The 27643-nt window shown below is 43.1% G+C and overlaps 1 protein-coding gene across 2 annotated transcripts; it reads right to left on the bottom strand.

Moving 5' to 3' along the window:
* Nucleotides 1–5103: 5103 nt before the first annotated feature.
* On the bottom strand, nt 5104–26226 carry isoc1 (isochorismatase domain containing 1). 2 transcript variants are annotated; one of them, XM_072591079.1, is made up of 5 exons: nt 25960–26226; nt 18819–18938; nt 10546–10749; nt 9460–9576; nt 5104–5548 (listed from the first exon to the last, which is right to left on the bottom strand). In XM_072591079.1, exons 1-5 carry the CDS (start codon nt 26206–26208, stop codon nt 5402–5404), a joined length of 837 nt encoding a protein of 278 aa, XP_072447180.1. In that variant the 5' UTR covers nt 26209–26226; the 3' UTR covers nt 5104–5401. The 2 variants fall into 2 exon arrangements, with proteins under 2 accessions (XP_072447180.1, XP_072447190.1); XM_072591089.1 differs by lacking the exon at nt 25960–26226 and adding an exon at nt 21815–21992.
* Nucleotides 26227–27643: the final 1417 nt, after the last annotated feature.

Raw genomic sequence — 27643 nt, 5'->3', positions numbered from 1 at the left:
TTTTCAGACTGGAGGCTTGTGACCAGTGGAGTGCCGCAAGAATCGGTGCTAGGTCCACTGCTTTTCCTCATTTATTTAAAAGACTTGGATGTGCACATAGGAGGTATAGTTAGTAAGTTTGCAGATGACACCAAAATTGGAGATATAGTGGACAGCGAAGAAGGTTATCTCAGAGCACAACGGGATCTTGATCGGATAGGCCAATGGGCTGAGGATCGGCAGATGGAGTTTAGATTAGATTCCCTACAGTGTGAAAACAGGCCCTTCAGCCCAACCAGTCCTCCAAAGAGTAACCCACCCAGACCCATTTCCCTCTGACTAATGTACCTAAACACTAAGAAACCTACGCTGACACAGGGGGAATGTGCAAACTCCACACAGTCACCCGAGGCTGGAATCAAACCTGGGCCCCTGGTGCTCTGAGGCAGCAGTGCTAACCACTCAGCCACCGTGCCACCCCTGTTTAATTTAGATAAATGCAAGGTGCTGGACTTTGGAAAGGAAAAGTAAGGACTGCAGATGCTGGAGATCAGAGCTGAAAAATGTGTCACTGGAAAAGTGCAGCAGGTCAGGCAGCATCCAAGGAGCAGGAGAATCAACGTTTCGGGCATAAGCCCTTCTTCAGGAATGAGGAAGGTGTGCCAAGCAGGCTAAGATAAAAGGTAGAGAGGAGGGATTTGGGGGAGGGGCGTCGGGAATGCGATAGGTGGAAGGAGGTTAAGGTGAGGGTGATAGGCCGGAGAGGGGGTGGGGGCGGAGAGGTTGGGAAGAAGATTTCAGGTCAAGAAGGCGGTGCTGAGTCCGAGGTTTGGGACTGAGATAAGGTGGGGGGAGGGGAAATGAGGAAGCTGGAGAAATCTGCATTCATCCCTTGTGGTTGGAGGGTTCCTAGGCGGAAGATGAGGTGCTCTTCCTCCAGCCATTGTGTTGCCATGGTCTGGCAATGGAGGAGGCCAAGGACCTGCATGTCCTTGGCGGAGTGGGAGGGGGAGTTGAAGTGTTCAGCAACAGGGCGGTTGGGTTGGTTGGTGCGGGTGTCCCAGAGGTGTTCTCTGAAACGTTCCGCAAGTAGGCGCCCTGTCTCCCCAATATAGAGGAGGCCTCATCGGGTGCAGCGGATGCAGTAAATGATGGGTGTGGAGGTGCAGGTAAATTTGTGATGGATATGGAAGGATCCCTTGGGGCCTTGGAGGGAAGTAAGGGGGGAGGTGTCGGCGCATGTTTTGCATTTCTTGCGGTTGCAGGGGAAGGTGCCGGGAGTGGAGGTTGGATTGGTGGGGGGGTGTGGACCTGACGAGGGAGTCGCGGAGGGAGTGGTCTTTCCGGAATGCTGATAGGGGAGGGGCCCCTGCTCGTTTCTCCTGCTCCTTGGAAGCTGCCTGACCTGCTGCGCTTTTGCTGACCTACACCCTGCATTTTGGAAAGGCATATCAGGGCAGGACTTGTCCATAAGTTCTTGGGGAGTATTGCTGAACAAAGAAACCTTGGAGTGCAGTTTCATAGTTCCTTAAAAGTGGAGTCACAGGTAGATAGGATAGTGAAGGCGGCATTTGGTACGCTTTCCTTTACTGGTCAGAGCATCGAGTATAGAGTTGGGAGTTGGGCGGCACGGTGGCACAGTAGTTAGCACTGCTGCCTCACAGCGCCAGAGACCTGGGTTCAATTCCCGCCTCAGGCGACTGACTGTGTGGAGTTTGCACATTCTCCCTGTGTCTGTGTAGGTTTCCTCCGGGTGCTCCGGTTTCCTCCCACAGTCCAAAGATGTGCAGGTCAGGTGAATTGGCTATGCTAAATTGCCCGTAGTGTTAGGTAAGGGGTAAATGTAGGGGTATGGGTGGGTTGCGCTTCGGTGGGGCGGTGTGGTGTGGACTTGTTGGGCCGAAGGGCCTGTTTCCACACTGTAAGTAATCTAATCTAATCAAAGGTCATATTGCATCTGTACAGGACATTGGTTAGGCCACTGTTGGAATATTGCATACAATTCTGGTCTCCTTCCTATCGGAAGGATGTGAAACCTGAAAAGGGTTCAGAAAAGATTTACAAGGATGTTGCCAGGGTTGGAGGATTTGAGCTACAGGGAGAGGCTGAATAGGCTGGGGCTGTGTTTTCCCAGGATATCAGAGGCGGAGAGGTGACCTTATAGTGGTTTATAAAATCATGAGGGGCATGGATAGGATAAATAGACAAGGTATTTTCCCTGGGGTGGGGGGAGTCTAGAACAAGAGGGCACAGGTTTAGCGTGAGAGGGGAAAGATTTGAAAGTGACCTAAAGGGCAACTTTTTCGATAAAGAGGGTGGTGCGTGTATGGAATGAGCTGCCAGAGGAAATGGTGTAGACTGGTACAATTATAATATTTAAAAGGCATCTGGATGGGTAAATGAATAGGAAGGGTTTAGAGGGATGTAGGCCAAGTGCTAGCAAATGAGACTGGACGAGTTTGACCGTAGGGTCTGTTTCTGTGCTGTATATCGCTATGTTTCTATATGGATAGATTAGGTGAATGTTTTTATGTGGATAATTGTGAAGATATTGATTTTGGTGGGTGGATTAGAAGTCCTTATAATCTAATTGTACAGAAATGTCAAGAGTGCATTGGTGCAGAGATATCTGGATGCTCTCATACAGAATCACAGTATCCAGGTGTAACAGGTAACAAGACAGACAAATAGAATTTTGGTGTTTATTGTTAAAGGAATAGAGTATAAAGTAGGAAAAACTAGGTAAAACCCCAGGGCATCAATGTGGACTTCACCAGTTTCCTCATTTCCCTTCCCCCACCTCACCCCAGTTCCAAACTTCCAGCTCAGCACTGTCCCCATGACTTGTCCTACCTGCCTATCTTCTTTTCCACCTATCCACTCCACCCACCCTCTCCTCCCTGACCTATCACCTTCATCCCCTCTCCCACTCACCTATTGTACTCTTTGCTACTTTCTCCTCACCCCCACCCTCCTCTCATTTATCTCTCCACCCTTCAGGCTCTCTGCCTGTATTCCTGATGAAGGGCTTTTGCCCGAAACGTCGATTTTACTGCTCCTCGGATGCTGCCTGAACTGCTGTGCTTTTCCAGCACCACTCTGATCTATAAAGTCAGAAAGTGTTGCTGCAACTGTACAAAACGTGTAAAAGTTGATCTTACAGAGACTGAGCAGTTGAAGCCGTAACTCTGGAGTTTTAGGAGAATGAGATTCCATTGAGGTTTACAATATGCTGAAGGGGATTGACTAAAGTAAACAGGAGAGGAGGTTTCCTCATGTGGGAGGATCCAGATCAGTTTTAGAACAGGCAACAGATCAAAAACAGACGGGAGGAGAAATTATTTCTCCCAAAGGGATGTAAATCTGTGGAATTCAGTATCCCAGTGTGGTTGATGCAGGGGCACAACGTTTAGGAAGGGACAACAAATTTTAAATTAGTAATTGTTTTCAAGGCTATGGAAAACAGGCAGGAAAGTGAAGTTGAGGCTGAGGTGAGATCAGCCATGATCATATTAGATTTCAGAGCAGGCTCAATGACTTCCTCCTGCTCAGAGTTCTTAGGTTCAAGACTTACCTGTTCCAGGGGTGTCTTGTAACACATCTCAACAAAATGATAAAAATCTACCAGAAGCTTGTGACAGGATGGGAGAGCCCCTACCTCTGAACTCGGAGTCCCAGTTTCAGGTCCTGCATGCTCCAGCAGTATGTGTTATAACACTTCTGAACAGGTGCATTCGAAAATATTTCTTAACTAGGAGAGCAAAACTCCTGCAGAGTGAGGCTTGTGTGTTGGTTATCTAATGACCTTTTGAGCACAGGCAAACCGCTGTACGAGTGAGTAACCAAAGGCTTTCCAATATCCTGCTCATTGCAGAATGAGCCGAGTGGAGGTATGGTCAAGCAGAAGCTGCAGACATGAGATAGTTGTGTCTTAAAAATTTAGCAAGACTAGTCATAAGGGACCACAAAAAATCTGCAACAAGAGGTTGAGTCATTGGGTTAGTTATACCATAACTGTTAAATAACACAAAGGGTGCTACAAAACACCACTTGCTCTTTTGCAATAGCATACTTCAGCCAGTTGAAGGATTGCCATGGCATGAAGAATGGAGATGCCCTTATTATAGAGCATTGCAGGAAACCCATTAAGATTACATGGCATAATGTTTGGTTGGATTATCTTGAATATGCAACTGTAATAAAAGGTGGGGCTTTTTGGCTGAAAATGGGCAGCTGCAGAGTTAAATGAAGCCTAAAGTTTCCTACACCTGAGGGACTCCAGAAGATAAGGGATTTCTGACAGAGTTTTGCTCAATTGGAAATTTGCACAAAAGGATGGCAGCAAAAAGCACACCAAGTGACTCCAAGCGGTTCAGTTCAGGGATACCCAGATCGTATAAGGTGAGCACAGATGGAGATGGTGCAGTAATCAGAGGATTTGAGTGAAGCATTGATAATGCCAGTGAGAGAGGGAAAAGGGTGGGATGTTGAGTGAGAACATAGTTGGAGGAAGTTAAAAAACATTCTGGGTTAAAAAGCAGCCCATACCAGAAACCAACAGCAGATGAACATTAGTGATTGAACACTATTCTGAACGATTTGTATTGTTTCTCATCACTACACTTTGATTTAACTGTAATGGCAGAGCAAAGTCAAGGAGTGAGTGACCTACTGCTGTTCCTAATTCACATTTTATGACAAGGTTGGGTTGAAACATAGAAATACTCAGGTCTGTTTGAAGGACTGCAATTACGAACAGTCCCAGTTTGGGCATTACTTATATCGCTATGCTCCACAATGTGAGGAGAGACAGGATGGAACATAAGATCAAGGCAAAAAGAGAAATTGTTGGCGTTGGGGAATACAAGTTTGGAATTGGATTGGCTTTCAATAATAATCTTAATTTATTTTTTTCCAATTTGCTTAACTAATTGATTTCAATAGTAATTTATACTAGAGTCCTAGACTTTAGACCAATATTCACTGCAAATTTATCTTCCCTCAAATCATATCAAAAAATGTAAAATGTAGACAGATTATACATTTCAAAGCAGTTTAATTCAATGCAATGATTTATAAAAATGATTTCATAGAACATGTATTTGCATTTACAAAGTGCACAAGTGGTCAAAACCAAGAGAATTTATTCCCAGGACTCAATTATTTTTTTACTCAAATAAATAGGCAGCTGATAACACTTCCAGAAATGCTGCTCCATTACATAGTATCTGTAGCAATTAAAACCTGCAACCATGACGAACAGCAAAATGCAACTACAGGAAGATCACACTGGTACCCAAACAATTTTAAGCACTTAAGCCGGATGTGCTTATGGGATGCCAAATCTGAATGTGCTTCTGATTCTTTGGAATGACTCCTTTGCCAGACAATATAACTGCACAACTGTGTTGCTTCTGTTTGCTTAGACTTTGGACAGGAGCCCAGATTCTGGCGCACTTGCTTTGATGAGGTTTTGAATTTCCTTGAAATGAGGATGATCCTTGTCAGCAACCAGTTGCAGGAGAATGGCTTCACTGGTGGTAATTATAATCCCCGTCCGGGCTAGACGCTATGAAAATAACAAAAAAAAAATTCTAATACACTTCAGGGCTGACAAATAAGAAAGAAACAAATTTCACTATTCCTCTTCCCCATCCTAACTGTTTTTCACTCCTTTTCTGAAGATGTTAGCTTTTGTTGGGGTAGTTTTACAGATCTCAGCTACACTCCACCAAATCATGTGTGACGTTTTGATTTATTTCTGAACATAGACTATGCACCGAGAGCCTTAAAACCACATTTCAATTATGCCAACGCACCAGTGGCACCGAACAAAAACTATTGTTTTCACCTTAGATTACTTTACTTACAGCGTGGAAACAGGCCCTTCAGCCCAACAAGTCCACGCTGCCCCGCCGAAGCGCAACCCACCCATACCCCTACATTTACCCCTTACCTAACACTACGGGCAATTTAGCATGGCCAATTCACCTGACCTGCACATCTTTGGACTGTGGGAGGAAACCGGAGCACCCAGAGGAAACCCACGCAGACACTGGGAGAATGTGCAAACTCCACACAGTCAGTCGCCTGAGGCGGGAATTGAACCCAGGTCTCTGGTGCTGTGAGGCAGCAGTGCTAACCACTGTGCCACCGTGCTGCCCAGTTTTTGATTCTTCCTCAAGTTGTAATATTTCCTTGACTTCAAGAGCTTCAATAATAATCTTAATTTATTATTGCTGTTCAAGAGCTTCAAGACCAACTTGAACAGTCAAGACACTGCTCACGCTGCAAACAGATGGCCCAGCACAGATTGTGGGCTGGATTTGGAATTTTCCAGGCCTGGTTGACCACATTACATTCTTTCAATAAAGCACCAGTTTTCAATCTTCCAGGAATTAAATTTCCACCTGTTTGTCAATAGCAACTTAATGTTATCGAATGTCTATAACACCAATGATGTTAAGAGTACTTGAGGTTACTTTGGTTTCCAATGAGTCTAAATTTATAATCAATATTACTTTTCATTTTTGAAGTTTAAAAAGAATGTGGTACAAAAGATTGTGTTATTAAATCATTAATTAATCTAGCCCTGTTGTTAACTCCCATGTTATGACAAAATGGCTTTCATCTCTTTAAAAGAATTTGCATATCAGGGCAACATTAGAGTACTTTTTATTTGGGCAATTATATAGCAAATAAATTTTAACATGGATAAAACGTGCAGTACATTTACTGAGGGCAACAGAAATATTACCTACAAAAAAACCACTGAAAACAGTACAGCATCAAGAGACGGAGGAGTAAAATCATTAGAGGTACCATTACAGGTCAGAAAAATCAGTCTAAATGCCAACTAGATATTCAGATTTATTTCTAGTGCTACAGAATTCAAAATAGCCCAATATGTCAAATGCTTTGTGGAAGATCCTGGACAGTTCTCATTTGTAAATACTACAGTGTGTTCTGGTCTCAACATTTTCATTTTCATACTACAATGAAGAAAACCCCAAAACAGTTAAAGACAGCTTCAGAAAAGAGGTTAGGGATAAATGCTGAACAAGTTCGACATTTACTTTAGAAAGGGTTAACCTTAATCTTAAATCCATGAGTCCAACAGGATTGAAGTCAAGGAAATATATCAACTTGAGGAAGAATCGAAAACTGGAGACCATGGGTATAAGATTGTTACAATAAAGTTAAATGGGGAAGCAAAGAGAAACTTCTTTATTCAGACGTCAAAATGTGGAACTTACTATGTCAGGTAGATGAGGTAAACAGATACATTCAAAAACAAACTGCACAAGTATATAGTTGGTTGGAATTACTGAACAGTTGTGATGAAGAGATGCAATGTGAAGAGACTTGTGTAGCATATAAATGTCAAATTCTCTTGAGCCAAAATGTTCCATTTTTGAATTCTTTTTATTTTCTCATGAGATGTAGATGTCACTGGTTGGGCCAACATTTATTACCTATCCCTAGTTGCCCTTGTGGTAGTGGTGGTGAGCTGCCTTCTGGAACCACTGCAGAGCAGTACAGGACAAGAACTGGCCCTTCAGCCCACCATGTCTGTGCTGACCATCATGCTATTCTAATCTCATCAGCCCACACATGGTCCATATCGCTCTATTCCCTGCCTGTTCATGTGTTTATCCAAATGCCTCTTAAACTTTGCTATTGTATCTACTTCTACTATCACCCTTGGCAGCACATTTCAGACACTTACCATCCCACGTGTAAAAAAAAACTTACCTTGTACATCTCCTTTAAATGTTCCCCCACCCCATCCACCCACTTAAACCTATGCACCCCTTAGTATTTGACATTTTCACCCCAGGAAAAAGACTTTGACTATCCATCCTATCCATGCCTCTCAATTTTGTGTTTTTCTATCAGGTTGCCCTCCAGCCTCCAACACTCCAGCAAAAACAATAGCAGTTTGTCCACCATCTCCTTATAGCTAACACACTCCAATCCAGGCAACATCTGGTAAATATTTGTTACACACTCTTCAAAGCTTCTACATCCTTCCTATAGTGTTGTGAGCAGAACTGCACAATACACCAAATGTGGCCTAACTAAAATTTTACACAGCTGCTCCATGGCTTGCCAACTTTCCTGCTCAATGCCCTGACCGATGAAGGCAGGCCTGCCATTGGCCTTTATCACCACCTTATCCACTTGTGTTGCTACTTTTAGGACTTAGACTTAGACGCCAAGATCCCTGTGTATATCAAAGATCCATAGGATCCCATTATTTACTGTATACTTTCCTCTTGCATTTCACCTCTCAAAATGCATCACTTTACATAATTCCTTATCTTCACCCAAACAGATTGTTCACCATGATCTCCTGAACCAAAGTCATTCCTAACTATTACAGCAAATCGAACCATGATTAGGAGAACCACATTCAGCTTTATCTAGCTCCCTATTAGTCTTGATGGTCATATATCCCTCACTACTTGGTGCTCAATCATTGTCAATCTGCAGCCACTTCTCAACAATGATTATCAGATAACTTTCATTCACTTCAATGTGTGCTACTGAATAATTTACTTTAAATGCTGTGCACAGTTAGACAGTCTTTAGATTGCTCTGTACAATCTTATCTTTGTATCAAGATCTTGCTGGATGTTGGTATTTTTAGGTGTTTTTGTTACATTTTTCTAAGCCTGACAATTGTCCCCCGCACCCTCGCGCATAATTATTTACTTCAAAGCTGGCTTTACTTCCCTAATTATACAACCCATGAGGACAGCAGGCCCTGCACAGTTCTGATGTAGACCATCCCAACAGTACAGAATTCAATGGTCTAGCTTTCTAGAGTAGAATAATATTTGTGCACAAGGGGTCATTAGAGACAGAGATAATCTATTTTGGGACTTTCAACAAGAACAGAAAGTATTACAGGGATACAGCAAAATGAAAAAAAAGTGTCATTCAAACCTACAGTTTTGCATTTTCAGGATAATTTGCTAGAAATGCCTAAGTTGGTTCCCCTCATTCTGAGAGATGTGTGCGCGCTGACTGGTCGGGAAATAGATGCTGATTGCTATATATGTTTTCACAGGGAATGTGCCAGTTCATCAAGAATGCCAGTTAACAAGTTAATTAAAAGCAAACAAACTTTCTTCCAAATTTGTGATTTGGTGTTGGACTGTGATGTACAAAGTTAAAAATCACAACATCAGGTTATAGCCCAACAGGTTTATTTGGAAGCACTAGCTTTTGGAGCACTGCCTTCGAGTGCAACCACCTGATGAAGGAACATCGCTCCAAAAGCTAGTGCTTCCAACTAAACCTGTTGGACTATAACCTGGTGTTGTGTGATTTTTAGCTCCATACTTTTGGAATTTCTTGTGAATTGTCGAGTGTAAGTATGAAAAACTTCAACAAAATGTATCTTTTAACGTTCAAAATCTGTTCAGAACATCTTAAAACTACATGTTTTAAATATTCTTATAAAAACCCTACCTCTAAAGCAAACATCCTGTCCATCATACTCCTTGAAGAAGTTGCATCAGCGACAATATGGACTTCGAGGCCTCTTCCAATCAGATCCAGTGCAGTCTGCTGTATGCAAACATGAGTCTATTTGGGGTTTAGGGAGTTTAAAGAAAGGAAATTAGCAATAATTTTAAACCTCGGTTAATGTAAGTTATAGAAAACAACTACGGAGTAGATGGCCATTGGTAGGAACAGTTAACCATCACATATATATTTCTTTTTGCATTTAAAGTCAAACAAATCTGGCATGATTTTCAGCATTTAATGTTTTCAATTTATTTTTGATTGCGAAAACTAACTTCTGAAAGAGTCTTCATCTTTGGGTGCTGTAGTCATTATCTGAAGTAAATACAGGGCAGAACAGAGTGGAAGCACTATTCAAATCTAACTGAGTCAGCAGTTTCCTAGATATTCTCCTGCAGGCTCTAACAGTAGCAGGAACACACCAAGAGGCTCAGCAGGTTTATCTGCACAATGATGGAAGGTTTGTGAAGGCTGCAAAATCCTCTACCATTGAATTCACCAATGCTGGCCTGTTTGACGGACTCTTATCATTGTAGCTTGGAGATGGAGGGGTTAGGTTCACGTGCAGACTGTGGGAGGCAGTATTTGATGAGATGAAGTCAACAAAGGTGTAGACAAGAGACTAGCAAGGAAAGAACTGAAATAATGACTAAATCGTTGAATATATTTCTTCCCTTCAAATACAAGGACAACTGAGCTGGCTGAAGGGCAGTTGTTGGAAGAGGACAGGTTGGCTAAATGTATCCGATTTCATGGATGAGAAGGAAAATTGATAGAATCACAGAATAATGTAATTTGCAACTTTGACTAGGTCTGTTAGAAATCTTGCAACATGGCAAAACAGTTAGATAATAGGTGAGCAAGGTATTGGTCTAGTGGCATTATTGCTTGGCTATTAATCCAGAAACTCAGCTGATGCATTGGGTACCCAAGTTCTAAAACGAGTTAATCATTTGTCTTGGTACAAAGAAAATACATTGAAAATAAAGGAGTAAATTGAACATGCACACAAAATAGACATCTACATACCTCAACTCCAAACAACACAACACTTTGAACTCCTGGCATTTCATTCAGAGCATCTTCCACGACTGGTACAACCATTGAAAATTTTGTTTTCGGTACAACCATCTTGGCTGTTGTCACATCAATTTCTGTGACGGTACTCCCGAGTCCTTTTGGATATTGCTCAGTGACAATAACAGGAATTCCCAAAATGTGAGCACCCTGGACCTAGAGGTATGTTCAAAATAATATTTTAAAATGAAGTAGGGAACAGAATATTTCTCTGTACAGTTTAGTCATAAAGTTATATATCACATATTGACAAATTTGACACAGCTTTTCATGAGATGATGGGGGTGGGACACAGGCAGATGAGGGTAGTGCTGAGCAAGTTGGAGATTAGAACTTTCAGAAAACATTTGATACGGTGCCATAGGGCAGGCTGGGTGGCAAGTTAGAAACGTTTGAGATCAAAGCTTCCTTGCCACATGGATTGGAAGTTGGCTAAAAGACAGGAAGCAAAGAGTATGAATAGACCGACATTTCTCAGAGTGGAGACAAGTTGAAAGTGGTGTTCCCTAGGGATCAGTGGTGAGACCCTTGCTTTTTCTGATTTATATAAATGAGTTGGAAATAGGGGTTAAGGGCAAAATCTAAATTGGCAGATGGTACTCAGCTAGAGAGAAGCAGGAACTGTGAAGATGATGCTAAGCGACTTCAGGAGGACATTGGCCCAATGCACAGATACCTGGCAAATGAAATGTACTGCAGAAAAATGTGAAGTAATGCATTTTGATAGAAGATTCACAAAGAGACAATACAAGCTCAATGGTACAACTTCGACGGGAGTACAGGAGCACAGGGACCTTGAGGTTCTCTGAAGGTGGCCGGGCAAGTTGAAACAGTTGTTAAGGCACCTTACAGGATCCTTGGGCTCATAAGTAGAAGCAAAGAGTATAAAAGTTACACCTCGACAAATCATTGGTTAGACCACATTTGGAGTATTTTATTCAGTTCTGGGCATCTTTTTAAGGACAAGTCCTGGAGAGAGAGCTCAAAGATGATTGACTAGAATGATCCCAGGAATGAGGGATTTTCGATACAAGGAAAGATTAGAGAAATTAGGCTTATTCTCCTTGGAGCAGAGAAGATTCGGAGGTAACCTTGAGGTGTTCAAAATTATAAACAATTTTGACAGGGTAAAGCAGGAAATTCTGCTTGCACTAGTTAGTGTGTCAGTAATTAGGGGTCACAATTTCAAGATTGCCAGCGAGAGAGTTAAGAGTGAGATGAGGAGAAACTTCTTTAGTCAGAGAGGTGTTGGGATTTGGAATGTGCTGCCTGGGAGTGTTGTGGAGGCAGATTCCAGGTAGGTTTCAAAATAGAGCCAGATACATATTTGAAAGTGATAAACCTAGAGGGTTACAGAGGTAGGGTTAGAGAATAGGATTAGCTGGGTAGCTCTTTTGGGAGCTAGTACAGATATGATAGGTCTAATGGCTTCCTTGTGTACTGTAAATTTATTACCGAAGACACCCAAATCCTCAAAATATATAACAGTCTCAGCTTCATGGCAAATACAGACTCCGTATAGACGTCTATAGATGAAGCAGAAAGCAAAGAAACAATTAAGCACTGATTTTAAACTTGTATTAATATATGCCAAGACCACAGCATTGAAGATTGCACTATTTGTAAGTTATAAATGACAATATATGCCACAATTTATGATATTAGCCAGGTTTCAGGATAGCAATGTCACAAACTGTCAGTATCTAAATATTGCCCCTCTAAAGCAAACAGAACAATTGAGAATAACTGAAAGGAATTTCTATGTTCCTCCATAACATGCACTACATTCCAGATTGCAAACAGCTAAAATTCACTTAAGTGATGAGGGTTTAATTTGTCTAGCAAAACAACTAGAGTGAAAAGACTTTGTTATATGATGTTTAACTGTTTCAGATTGCACACTAATTTTGGTGGTGGTCATGTGTCAAAGTAGCATTCCACCTTTGACCCAGCAGCTTTGATTTGAGGTCAGGACTTCTTGCCAAGGAAGGTGTATGTGTAATATGGCCTAGCGAGTTAAGCTAGATTAGAGTGGTGTCGGTCAGGCAGCATCCGAGGAGCAGGAAAATCAACACTCTGGGCAAAAGCCCTTCATCAGGACTGAAGGCAGGGTGTCTGCAGGGTGGAGAGATAAATGAGAGGGGGGGTGGGGCTAGGGAGAAAGTAGCATAGAGTACAATAGGTGGATGGGGGTGGGGATGGAGGTGATTGGTCAGAGACGAGGGTAGCAAAGAGTACAATGGGTGGATGGGCGTGGAGATGAAGGCGATAGGTCAGAGAGGAGAGTGGAGTGGATAGATGGAAAGGGAGGTTGTCAGGTAGGACTGGTAATGAGTATGGTGCTGAGCTGGAATGTTGGAACTGGGGCAAGGTGGGGGAGGGGAAAATGAGGAAACTGGTGAAGTCCATATTGATGCCCTGGGATTGAAGCCTTCCGAGACAGAAGATGAGGCGTTCTTCCTCCAGGCGTCGGGTGGTGAGGGACCTGCATGTCCTTGGCAGAGTGGGAGGGGGAGTTGCAATGTTGGACCACAGGGCGGTGTGGTTGATTTGTGCGGGTGTCCCAGAGATGTTCCCTAAAGCGCTCTGCTAGGAGGCGTCCAGTCTCCCCAATGTAGAGGAGACCACATCGGGAGAAACGGAAACAATAAATGATATTGGGGAATGTGGAAGGATCCTTTAGGGCCTTGAATAGAGGCGAGGGAGGAGGTGTGGGTGCAGGTTTTGCAATTCCTGCGGTGGCAGGGAAAGGTGCCAGGATGGGAGGGTGGGTTGTTGGGGGGCATGGACCTGACCAGGTAGACACAGAGGGAACGGTCTTTGTGGAAACCGGAAAGGGATGGGGAGGGAAATATATCCCTGGTGGTGGGGTCCATTTGGAGGTGGCGGATATGTCAGCAGATGATGCGGTTTATGCGAAAGTTGGTGGGGTGGAAGGTGATGACCAGAGGGGTTCTGTCCTTGTTACGGTTGGAGAGGTGGGATGTAGACGAGATGTGTTGGAATGCATCTTCAACCACGTGGGAAGGGAAATTATGGTTTCTAAAGAAGGAGGCCATCTGGTGTGTTCTGTGGTGGAACTGGGCCTCCTGGGAGCAGATACAGCAGAGGCGGAAGAATGGGGAATACATGATAGCATTTTTGCAGAAGATAGAGTGAGAAGAGGTGTAATCCAGGTAGCTAGTTAAGTGTCAGCCTGAAGACCATTTTCAATAGGTGGCAGAAACAGCACTCTTCTGATCAGCTACCAACAGAAGACAATGTCAAACCACTCCAGTAATTTACCCATAATCGCAGAATAATCTAATGGAAGTCCATGACCCATTCCTCAAAATGGAGGATATAAAGAGAGACTCATTTTATAATTACTGTCAAGAAATATTTTTTGGAATACTCATGATATCTAAGTTTTGTAATACTTTCTTGCTTTAGAGCTCTACGATGTTAGTTATGAAGCCAATAACCCTGTATGCTTATTAAATATCCTTCATATCAAAGCTAATAGAGAACTGTGGCAGTGTAACAATAGTTAACAGAGCAGCCCTTTGAAGACACATGTGGAGTTAAGGAAAATGGGGAGAAATGGGTGGTTTTATAGTACAATGGATAGAAACCTTGTTTCTGAACAAGAAGCTCCAGGTTCCTGAGCCACTTCAGGACCTGACATCATGGAAGGTGCACTAATGATGCCGCAAAACCGGTTGATTGCCAACCTACAAATCTCTCCAACATTAACATGGCAGTAACAGCAGGATGGAAATTCCTGATCCGACATAACTGACACCGTGTAGTATCCCTTAAGCAATAACTGGCTTCAGGCTAGTGGCCCGTTTCAGGAAAACCAAAGCTACAGAAGACAGACACAAGGGCTTACTTTGTCTGTCTAATTTCTAGTCACAGGAAGTCTACATCTACAGAAGCAGCCTAAAAAAAAAACTATAAATGTTCATACTGGGCTAGAAAAAGCCCTTCTCCAACATCTCTGGATTTGCATGTTGTATGAGCAAGATCACAAATCAGTAAAATGTTGGTATAACAGTCAAGATCATGTGTGATACAATAACACAAGTGGGACATTTTATTCTGATGTACGTGCTAATCTGCAAATTCTTGAGACACTTCAGTTTCTTTGAAAGATCATACCAGAACCTCAACAGAGTAAGAGGGCAGAGGAGAGAGTAGTGGCCATCACTAAGGAGAAGGTGCTGGGAAAGTCAAAAGGTCTGAAGGTGCATAAATCCCATTAACCTGATGGACGACACCACAGGATTCAGAAGAAGATCGCTTAAGAGATTGTGGAGGCACTGGAGATCATCTTTCAGGACACTGGAGTAAGGAGGGTCCCAGAGGACTGAAAAATGGCTAATGTAACACCCAATTTAAGAAGGAAGGGAGGCAGAAGACATAAATCTTGCTCGGTTAGCCTAACCTCTTTCATTGGTAAGGTTTTAGGGTCCATTCTTCAGGATGAAGTTGGTGGAGTACTTGGAAGTTCATGCTAAAATAGAACTGAGTTAGCACGCTTTGTTAAGTGGTTGTCATAATTGAGACATCTGTTTGAATTCTTTGAGGTGGTAACAAGCAAGTTAGACAAAGAAAAGCTCTTTTTGGATTCTAGAAGGCCTTTGACAAGGTGCTTCATAGGAGGCTGCTAAATTAGAGTTCATGGTGTTATGGACAAGATATTACCATGGATCAAGAATTGGCTGACTGGCAGAAGGTGGAGTGGGGGAATAAAGGAGTCAGTGTCGAGAGCATAACTACCACATTACGCATTAATGATCTGGACAAAGGAACTGAGGGCATTGCTGCTAAGCGTGCAATGGCACAAAGATAGTTGAATGCACAGGTAGCATTGAGGAAACCTGGAGACAGCAGAACGACTTGGACAGGCTAGGAGAGTAGGCAAAGAAGTGGCAGATTGAACACAATGTGGGAAAGTGTGAAGTTATGCACTTTAGTCAGATAAAGAGAGACTATTTTCTAAATAAAGAAAGGCTTTGGAAATCTGAAGTACAAAAGGTCTTAGAAGTCCTAGTTCAGGATTCTCTTAAGATTAACACGCCGGTTCAGCTGGCAGTTAGGAAGTTAAATGCAATGTTCGCATTCATTTCAAAAGGGCCAGAACGCAAGAGCAGAGATGTACTGTTGAGGCTATATAAAGTTCTGGTCAGACTGCACTTAGAATACTGTGAGCAGTTTTGGGCTCCATATCTAAGGAAGGATGTGCTGGTGTTAAAAGGGGTCCAGAAGAGATTTAACAAAAATTATTTTGGGGATGAAGGGCTTGTCACACGAGGAGCAGATGCAGATTCTTGGTCTGAACATGATGGAGTTTTGAAGGTTGAGGAGGGAACATCATTGAAACTCACTGAATACCGAGAGGTCTGGATGTAGTGGGCAGAAGATTTTTCAGCAGTTGGAGACAAAAAAACAGAGATCACAGCATCAACATGAAGGACAACCCCTTAGAACTAAGAAGAATAGGACTCACATGGTGGTGAATCTGTGAAACTCATTACTACCGAAAGCTGTAGGGGCCAAGCCAGAGTGTCTTTAGGTAAGATAGGTTCTTGATCATTAACAGCATCAAGGGCTACAGGACAAAGGCACGAGAATGGGATTGAGAAAAATATCAATCAGGATTGAATGATAGAGCAGACTCAATGGGCTGAATGACCTAATTCTGCACCTTTATCTCATTATGCTAAACCAGCAGCGATTCAGCCTTCACAGATCTCTATCCGATAATCCTGCTGGGAAAATCTAACTATTCAGAAAATCTAGCTTAGTACAGCAGAACTCCACCAGCCGTAAGCTTAAACATTTTAGGCCAACTCAATTAAAAAAAGCCTTTTCCATTCCTGCTCTTAGTAAAAGTACAGACATAGAAACACCTCCTACGTTTAAATTAATATGTTTACCAAATAAACTCCATCATAAGATTTCTTTAATATATTAATCAAAGGTAAGAAATAAATGGTGAAAGATTGTCCGAAACTGCGAGTTTGTCATAAATGACTTAAAAATCCTTGGCACATTTGCAAATTTATAAAATAAACTTCAAAAGATATAATTCTGATAAAATTTAAGTAGTTTTTTTTCCATACAGTGCTAAAAAGATCCATTAAGACAATATTAAAGACATCAGAGTAACAGGAAATAACGAACCTGCGCTGATATAGCACCATTTATGGCCTCAGGACTTGCAATCTAGGTGCCTTGAGCATTAAAAGATCTATAACCCGTACAGGAAATAGATCATCAAAAGTTTAAAAAAAATTAAGGAGTTAGAATTTATACTTGAGTTATACAAAGATATTGATAGATCACACATGGCATATTGACGAGTAGTTCTAGGTAATAACAAGGACATATCATTCCTGGAGGACTACGGTGTACATTTAAACAGTCTGATGGCTGGACTCCAAGAATTAAAAGTTTCAAGAAAAGATTACACAAGCTTGAGTTGTGAATTTAGGGAATTTAGAAGCTGAAGGGATGACTTGACTGAAGTATAAAATATTAAAGGGAAATATGTTGGGTAAAAAATATTAAAAATGGGAACAGCTTGTCATAACAAGGATAAATTGCAAGAGACTATTTCCACTCATTGTAGAGTTTACATCAGGGACAGACTCCAAAAGATTAGTGAAAGCATTTCAACACATTAAATATTAGAAGCCTAGAACACACTTTCGGTGCTCGACTAACAGCACAAATTAACAAAGGGTAATAGTTGAAACGGTTATACATAAAACTTCCAAAAATATCATTTGATAAAGTGCAGCATAACAGTGAAATTGAAAAACACAGAATAAAAGGGACAGTGGTATCATGTTTACACAGTTCTTTGAATGACAGGAAACACAGCAGTGAGTAGTTGTTCTCGGAATGAAGGAGGTACGTTGTGGGCTTCATGGGGTTTGACCACTGATTCCTTGGACCATATTAATGACCGAGACTTGGAATTGGTGTCATTCACACAAATATTTTAGATGATATAATCCTTAGAAGTATTGTGAAATAGAAGTTGGATTGCAATATGCTTCAAACACACAGACAGGCAATAGAATGGGCAACAAGTTTCGAAAGAAATTTAATGAATGTGATATGATATACTTTGGAGGAAGCATGAGGATAGTCATTATGTGCACAAATTGGAAGAGGTAATCAGACAAGTTGAGAAAGCAATTGAGGTACATGGGATTCTGGGCTTTACAAATAATGATTTAAGTGTACAAAAGAAAATAATTTGAAGTAATCTATATAGAACAGGGTTGACCTGAATTGGAATATTGAGTCCAACTACACTTCAGGAAGGGTGAGAAGCTATTGCAAAAGCTACAGGAAAGATTTACAAGGGTAGATACAGGGATGAGAGACTTCACAGACCACGAAAGAATAGAAGGCTGGGGCTGCTCTCCATGGAGGAAGGTTGACAGGAGATTTGATAGAGATGTTCAAAATCACAAAAGATTAATACAGAGTAAGACAGGAAGAAATTGTATGTGATAGCATAAATTGTGATTGTTATAGAACTAAATATGGGGAGAAGGGAACAGCTTTTTATACAAAAGTTGTTACATATTGGAATGCAATAGCTGAGAATGGTGCACACAAATTCACTTGTGGCTTTCAAATAGAGGACTGTATAATTATTGGAAGACAAAAGCAACTACAAAGCCTCAGGGAAAAGGCAGGGGAGTGGATCTAACTGAGCTGTACTTGCAGAGAGCCAGCTTGGGCATGGTCAGGTGGCTCTCTTCCCTTGTTGGAGCATTCTATGAACTTTAAACATCCAAGTCTGATAGGGTCTTTGGTTATCAAACTCTCATTAATATTTCAAATCAAGCAATCTCTGTGAATAATGCAATAGGTTTGAAGAACTAAACAATCCACCCCTACTCCAATGTTCCCACCCCTTCCACAGTTGATAAAACTTCTTTAGAATTGTGATTGCTGTTGTAGGATGGACGCTAGCCAATTAGCACACATAAGTAATCAGGAAAACCTTGAACAAAAATCTGCTCTCAATCACCAAAAATTATGAAAATAAAAATCATTTAAACCTATTTAAACAATGTTTAACTTTTAAAGAGGACAGGATATTACATTGATGGAAAGATCATGAATAAAATTCTGAAAAGATACATAAATTTTATGTAACAATGTAGCAGTGCTGGGTCACATTTCAGAATGAGTAAAAACTTGAGAAAACTCACCAGCCTTTGGCCTACACTTATGATATCTCCAAAATACTTGATTGCAGGCCTGAACCTTTCCTGCATATCACAACAGAAAAAGACAGTACTGGAAGCCACAAGGTTTCCAAGCGAAGTCATCTGGTTAAAATAAAGACAAAAACGTATCATGTCACAATTGGTCATTTCACTACTTCTTGCCTTCAAAGTAACAGATATTAGACATACAATTGGTTGGGTGATGGAAATACCATTTATAATAGTCATTATCGGCCAACACTATACAGAATCATTCAACTATTAGCTCGGGATAGTGAACACATGCGCCATGTCACAGATATCTCAAGCCCCATGTATTTCAAGGGTTACTGCTCATCATCAGAAGCATTTTGCTTGCAACTTACAGAACCAGCATATGGCTTTTCCAGATCAGCATTTACAGCTTTACCCCTCAGATATACAAACAAACAGTAACAGGATCAGTTAACTGCAAAAAGCACTCCTGCTCCATGATATCATTAATTAGTTTCTTAAACTTTCTTTGATATAGCCACAAGATCTGAAAACAATAAAAAGCAAAATACTGCAGATGATGGAAATTTGAAACAAACAGAATGCTGTAGAAACCCAGCAGGTCTGGCACTACCTGAGGAGAAAGGGAGTAAGGGAGAGAGGGATGGGGACAGGAAGGGGGAGAATGAGCTCGAGAGTGAGAGAGTTGACATTTTAAATCAGGTTTGACTCTTCTACAGAACTGGCTCCCAGTTAATTTGGTTTTCCTTTCCATAGATGAGGCATGAAATCAACCTTTCCTACATTTTTAAGAAAAAATATGTAGCTTGCTTTAGTGATGAAGTTCAATACAAAAAGACTTTCAGTATTTTCTCTGGTCTATTTCTCAGGATATTATCAAAAAACAATGAGTGACAATCACATTGTGAAAAGTAGTATTCCTATTGATCACTAATATGAAAATTTTCTATTTTGATTTTGTAAAATTGAAATGATGAATTTTTAGAATACTGTTTGGTGAAGTACACAAAACAAACAACAGACCTTACGTCTGGATGACTAGGCTGGAAAGCACTGTGGTAAAGAATTATATTGATCTAAATACCAACAGGTCAAATATTTTGATCCATTGCTTCTTCACTTAACACTGGGTACAAATTAAACAGTAAGTTTAAACGTTAGGGAACTAGTTCTGACTCCTCATGATTATTATCCTATAAAGAAATAAAGCTAATGATGCTCCAACAAGAAAGTGACTAAAGAATAGGCATGCTCGATAACAGATTTCATCTGCATTGGTGCAACATTGTGTTCCAGCACATGATGTTTTACTTTCAACTAATGTGTGACAGCAAATACTGGCTACAGGAAGGCATGGACAACTACTGAACTGCAGTGGTTCAAAAAAGCACTCACCACCACATTCTCAACAACTCAGGACGGCAATAAATACTGGTCCAGCCAGCAACACACACACACCACAAGTAAAAAAAAAGGACAAAAAAAAAGAAACGTGGGGAAGCTACAATAGTTAGTCAAAGCATGTGATGCAATGCAACATAGATGTTTTAAATCATTAGCAAAACAGAAAGATTACACATTTTACCCACAAGAAGCAAACAATTCTTGTAAACATGAAAAATTACAAGATTATTAATTTGCTGAGGGAGAAAACTAATACAGTCTCAGTATTACATATCTTTTTGCAAGATTCTAGCTTTAAAGATTAAGAGAACCATAATAATTAACAAAATGTTTAATTATAAATAACGTCCTTATGACATACTGCTTATGTCTGTAATCAGGATTTCCTTAAGCCAAATTATGGAAGGTTTACATGCACCTGCATGCGGTGTAATGTAAATCCTGCAGTTGCTGAAAGAGTCCAAAGTTAATTATCAGTCATTAATTCAAGTCCCCACAGATGACCATCCAATGTCTTATTCTCTGGAGCTAGAAGAGATCATCAAAGACATAAAGCATGCTTGCAGGTCTTGTGCTGCATTCTCTAAACACTGACAGTCTTTCCATCTGTGACAGGACTTTCCATTGAAGCCAGACTGAAACATGCCATGCAACTACACCAAATTTGACAAAGCAAGAACACTAACTAGAATAGACCTGCCAGTCATTCACTGCACCATCACCAGAGAACAAGACAAGGACAGCAGGGAGATGCAACATATTATTTTAATGACACTATGCTACATGAGATCACCCAGAACAGTGGAACAACATGCTTAAACACAATTGAATGAGAACTATTTTTATACTCCTTACTGGGATACACATCCCTACCAAGGGCACTATCTTGTTACCTATTTCCGTTTTTCTCAGAAAGATTTGCTGAGCCACCTTCTCGAAACACTGGAAGCAGGCACTCCACAAAGTGATGTCGAGGAGTTCCTGGTTTATAATACAGTGATGGTGAAGGGATAATGATAATAGTTTCAGGTCATTATGGTGTATGACTAGAAAGGCAATTTACAGCAGTTAGTGATCCCATGCATCTGCTGGCCTTGTACTTCAAGGTGGCAGAGATCATAGAACTGGAAGGTGTTGCTGAAGGAGGCTTGGCCAGTTGTTGAAATGCATCTTGTAAACGGTACACTGCTGAAACTGTGTGCCAATGGTTGAGGGACAGAATGTGATACTAATCAAGTGGTGTGCTTTGTCCTGGTTGCTGCCAACATTCTCGAGCGTTTTCGAAGCTGTATTCATTTAGGTAAGTGGAGAGTATCCTATTACTTGCCAACTTCTGGTCTGTCGATAGTGGGCAGGCTTTGGGCAGTCAGAAAGTGAGTTATTGCTGTGGAATTCCTAGCCCTTGACATGCTCCTGTAGTTACAGTATTTATTTTGCTGGTCCAATTACATTTCTGGTCAATGGTAGCCCAAAAGACATTTAATGATAGGGCTTTCAGTAGTGGTAATTTCTTTGAATGTCAACAGGAGCTGGTTAGATAAGCAATTGTCTAGCACTTGTGTAGTGTGAATGTTACTTGCCACTTATCAGTCCAAGCCTGAATGCTGTCCAGGTCTTGTTGCATTAATGTTGGCTCAGTTGCTAGCTTTCTGATCACACTGGTCACAACTCAGCAACTCTCTTCCTTGCAGCTTCAAATGTGCTGCAGCGTTCCCTTGACTATCCCAAAGTCAGCTTACAAGGATTCTGCAGTGTGCAATTGGGTCATTGTTGGTTAATGTTCAACATCAGTCGATGATCCTCTGAAATGATGAGATTTCCTAAAGCCCTTGAGCTAATGAATTGCAAATTCTGTAAATGAAAAACAGTAGAACAAAGATATTTAAGAAGGTTAAATAGACATGAATAAGCCATATCTTTATTGTAGAACATAGAACAATACAACGCAGAACAGGCCCTTCAGCCCTCAATGTTGCACTGATCCGTGAACTATTCTCAGCTCGTCCTCCTACACTATCCCAAAATCATCCATCTAAGGATTATTTAAATCTCCCTAATGTGGCTAAATTGACTACATTAGCAGGTAGGGTATTCCATGCCCTTACCACTCTCTGTGGAAAGAACCTGTCTCTGACATCTGTCTTAAATCTATCACCCCTCAATTTGTAGTTATGCCCCCTCGTACATGCTGACGTCATCATAGAAAAAAAGACTTTCACTGTCCACCCTATCTAATCCTATGTATGTGAGCATACGTATTTGATATTTTTACTTCACAAAATAAGGTACTAATATATAGTTTTGAAATACAACAGATGGTTATTTACCCATGAAATTTTATACTGCGGTTTGACTGAACAATTATATTTTAGAAATCACTTCTTTGAAAGTGTCTTCCTTGTTTCTTCATCAACTTCTTCGATTAGATTAGATTAGATTACTTACAGTGTGGAAACAGGCCCTTCGGCCCAACAAGTCCACACCACCCCGCCGAAGCGTAACCCACCCATACCCCTACATCTACCCCTTACCTAACACTACGGGCAATTTAGCATGGCCAATTCACCTTACCTGCGCATCTTAGGACTGTGGGAGGAAACCGGAGCACCCGGAGGAAACCCACGCAGATACGGGGAGAACGTGCAAACTCCACACAGTCAGTCGCCTGAGGTGGGAATTGAACCCGGGTCTCTGGCACTGTGAGGCAGCAGTGCTAACCACTGTGCCACCGTGCCGCCCACCATCCCGCTCTATTCATCCTTCACATATTGGTTGAAAATCTGCAGCACATCCTTTCTTCACCTTCTGTGATGCAATGACTGCACATTATAGAATCTTCTGCCATATGTGACTGCAACTTTATCCTTATTGCAGTCATCTCTTAATACATCGACATGGGAGGAAACTGTTCTAATTACTGAACAAGATATATGATGATGTTGTCACTTTGATACATATCTTGACATCAAAGCCCAGTTCACATTTGCAAGATTTAGTGTAGATATAAAGCTAGACCAATAAAAAAAGGTACAAAATTATTTCTAAACATGAGTAAATCTAGATGCTGAAATCAGACAATGGCCTCTAATTTCTATATCCAAGTTATATTTAAAAAATAAGTTTAAAGAAGCAGGATGCCAAATGTAAAATTTTAAACAGAAGCAAATTTGTTAGGCTCTTTTTCCGAGGTTTCATACATGAGATGCAATTTGCACAAACCAACTTCTGCAAACAGTTAAAGTTTATTAAAGCTTGTACAAGCTAGGTGACCCCTTTGGACCCTCTTTGCAGCATGCAAAGTCAAGTCAAAGAGGCCCTGAACAAAAAAAACACATCCCCTTCATATAGGTCAGTTGTTACTGCTCACAGATACTCCAGCCACTCCTCCATAACCACGTTATCCTAGATACAATGCTAGGATGAGGTCATCCTCGGAGATAAAGTAAGTGTAAATGCCCTAGACCTGGGGAATTGTTATACAGACAATTTCCTGACTCTGTGATTCCCCAAGTCAGTGTAGATGTGACATGCCCTAACTTCAGGGCAGCACCACAAACGAGTTCTGGCTCCGATACTTCCTCAGACAATGTAGGTGTGACAGGCTTCAGCATCAGGGGATGATCATCCAAACAAACCTGACTGGCTGGGGGATGGCTATGAAAGTACTTCTGAATGGAAGGGACTGAATGAGAATTAAATTTGACAATAGTAGGAGATTAATAGTAAATGACTGTCTAAACGGCGTGCGAGTCGTCTGCAGTCCTGCATGAATGTTGTCTCCACCCACTTGCAGAATGTTCAGCTTCTGCAGTAAGACACTACAGTTTAACGCTTTAATATTACATTAATGTCTAAAGAGATGGTACAATTTAATCTTTTAATATTACATCTTTAGCAGTGGAAACCTGTGCGTTAATTTTGCAACTGGAGTGGGAAATTCTTAAAGCACTATGGACAACCGATGAAATAGAACTTGGTTGGAAGGCACGAGCTACAGTCTGCCCAGACTATAGACAAAAGCCCCAGGAGAATGAACACTGTCTGGAATAAAATCTATTGTAGATTTTATCTGGTGTATTGTTCACAATAGGACTACACTATTAATAAAACTATTAAGTAAAACCAAAATCAACAGATGAAAACAACTTATTTAACAATGCAATCATAAAATAGATATTTTTAACAAATTTTGAACAATGGTTTAGCAATCAAATGAATTAATGCCAGTAATCTTAAAATAAATATTTCATTCGTTTGAACACAGCAAATCTCGTATTTGCACCACTATATGGCAGTTCTCCTATAACGTTGTAGTTGTGTTCCAGCAAAACCTCACTAACAGAAATAATGGGGCCGTTGGGACAAGTGGGATTTGAGGCAGACCAGCAAAAAATATCACTCACGATCGCTCAAAAATCATCAAAAGCCTAAATGAAGGTTTAAATCATAGTTATAAAACAAAAAGTAAATTTACTCATTACACCGAAAAAAATATTGTTAATGGAGGGACAGAAGGTCACCATCACCACCACTTTAAGGTGCAGTTGTGGTTTCAGAAGTGGATGGCTGTGGCTGATTGTCTTCTGACTGTTTCTTGGGGGTTGGTTTAGATTGTGATATGCAGGTACAAGAACAAATTAGGAAGGCATGTGTAAGAATAATGCAGTCCTGCAGGAATGATACAACTCTTGTCTCAGAGGGAGAGCAATGAACATTCATTAGCTTGATTAGATTAGATTAGATTCCCTACAGTGTGGAAACAAGCCCTTCACCCCAACAAGTCCACACCGACCCTCCGAAGAGTAACCCACCAGACCCATTTCTCTCTGACTAATGCACCTAACACTATGGGGAATTTAGCATGGCCAATTCACCTGACCTGCACATCTTTGGACTGTGGGAGGAAACCAGGGCACCCGGAGGAAACCCACGCAGACACGGGGAGAATGTGCAAACTCCACACAGACACTGTGAGGCAGCAGTGCTAACCACTGAGCCACCGTGCTGCCCCATTTTTGAGATGAAGCTGCTCGGTGTATGGTACTGGACCTCTCACTCTCACATCAGCTGACATCAGCACAAACATGTAAAACAGTCACCGCTGGAATTGCACTTTTGAGAACAAGAGGTAAGTGTTCTCAAAAATACCATTTGCTAAGTCTACACCAATGTTACAGCCAAATCACACTTTATACAAGTACCACTTTAACAGAAGTCGCATTAAGTTTGAAACCAATTAAATTTAAATTGATCAGTTAGAACTAGCTGTGCAAAAGATTGGAGACCTTGTTCTTTTTCGACCTCAAAAACAATTGAGTGATAATTAGCAGATCTATTAGATACTGAAGAAGCAATGGAATAAAATAGGTCTTTGAATCTAACACAAAAAAGTCAAAATATGGGGGGGGGGGGGGAGGGGGGGAGGGGGAGGGGGTCGGGGGGGGAGGGGGAGGGGGAAGGGGTCGGGGGGGGGGAGGGGGAGGGGGTCGGGGGGGGAGGGGGAGGGGGAAGGGGTCGGGGGGGGAGGGGGAGGGGGTCGGGGGGGGAGGGGTCGGGGTCGGGGGGGGAGGGGTCGGGGTCGGGGGGGGTCGGAAGGGGTTCGGGGGGGGGGAAAGGGGGTCGGGGGGGGGAAAGGGGGGAAGGGGGAGGGTGTCGGGGGAGGGGGTCGGGGGGGTCCGGGGGTCGGGGGGGGGTCCGGGGGTCCGCCTCCGGCTCCCACACTCACCGGGACTTGCAGAGACACGAGCCTCAGTTTGCACCGCTCGGTGACCACGAAGCCCTTGGGCAGGTCGATGTACTCCCCCCATTCGGGTGACTCCAGTTGGATGACGAATTTACGGTGCACTCCGATCAGGCCGCCGTAAAGACTCAGGAATTTCTGGATGAGTAGCTCATGGCCCGAGCCGGCCGGCACCGCGCTCACTCGGGAGAAACTCGAGAAACAGAACAACACGGGAACCGCGCACTCCGCCATCTTACCGCCCGCGTCACTGACCCCGCCCACTGACCCGCGGACCCGCCCACTGACCCCCGGACCCCGCCCACTGACCCCGCCCACTGACCCCACACTGACCCGCGGTCCCCGCCCACTGACCCGCGGACCCGCGGACCCCGCCCACTGACCCCACACTGACCCGCGGACCCCGCCCACTGACCCCCACACTGACCCGCGGTCCCCGCCCACTGACCCCCGGACCCCGCCCACTGACCCCCGGACCCCGCCCACTGACCCCACACTGACCCGCGGTCCCCGCCCACTGACCCGCGGTCCCCGCCCACTGACCCCACACTGTCCCGCGGTCCCCGCCCCCTCCACATTAGCCGCGCCCCTCGCTGACCTCACCCTTGACCCGCCCTCCAGGCAGACCCCGCCCCTTCACTGATCCAGCCCCCCCCCGAAGCTCCCTGCTTCAGCAGTCACCCCACCCCCATCCCCCAGCCCTATCCCCCATTCCCCTATCCCTATCCCCCATTCCCCTGTCCCTGTCCCTATCCCTATCCCCATTCCCCTGTCCCTATCCCTATCCCCCATTCCCCTGTCCCTATCCCCCATCCCCCAGCCCTATCCCCCATTCCCGTGTCCCTGTCCCTATCCCTATCTCCCATTCCCCTGTCCCTGTCCCTATCCCTATCCCCCATTCCCCTGTCCCTATCCCTATCCCCATTCCCCTGTCCCTATCCCCCATTCCCCAGCCCTATCCCCCATTCCCCTGTCCCTATCCCCCATTCCCCAGCCCTATCCCCCATTCCCCTGTCCCTATCCCCCATTCCCCAGCCATATCCCCCATTCCCCAGCCCTATCCCCCATTCCCCAGCCCTATCCCCATTCCCCTGTCCCTGTCCCTATCCCTATCCCTATCCCCATTCCCCTGTCCCTATCCCTATCCCCATTCCCCTATCCCTATCCCCCATTCCCCAGCCCTATCCCCCATTCCCCAGCCCTATCCCCCATGCCCCAGCCCTATCCCGCATTCCCCAGCCCTATCCCCCATTCCCCAGCCCTATCCCCATTCCCCTGTCCCTGTCCCTATCCCTATCCCTATCCCCATTCCCCTGTCCCTATCCCTATCCCCATTCCCCTATCCCTATCCCCCATTCCCCAGCCCTATCCCCCATTCCCCAGCCCTATCCCCCATGCCCCAGCCCTATCCCGCATTCCCCAGCCCTATCCCCCATTCCCCAGCCCTATCCCTATCCCCATTCCCCTGTCACTATCCCCCATTCCCCAGCCCTATCCCCCATTCCCCTGTCCCTATCCCTATCCCCCATTCCCCTGTCCCTATCCCTATCCCCATTCCCCTGTCACTATCCCCCATTCCCCAGCCCTATCCCCCATTCCCCTGTCCCTATCCCCCATTCCCCAGCCCTATCCCCCATTCCCCAGCCCTATCCCCCATTCCCCAGCCCTA

The sequence above is a fragment of the Chiloscyllium punctatum genome, chromosome 2 (assembly GCF_047496795.1).
Source record: "Chiloscyllium punctatum isolate Juve2018m chromosome 2, sChiPun1.3, whole genome shotgun sequence".
NCBI lineage: Eukaryota > Metazoa > Chordata > Chondrichthyes > Orectolobiformes > Hemiscylliidae > Chiloscyllium > Chiloscyllium punctatum.
Note: the sequence above shows the minus strand (reverse complement) of the source record. Positions and strands in the feature narration are given on the sequence as shown.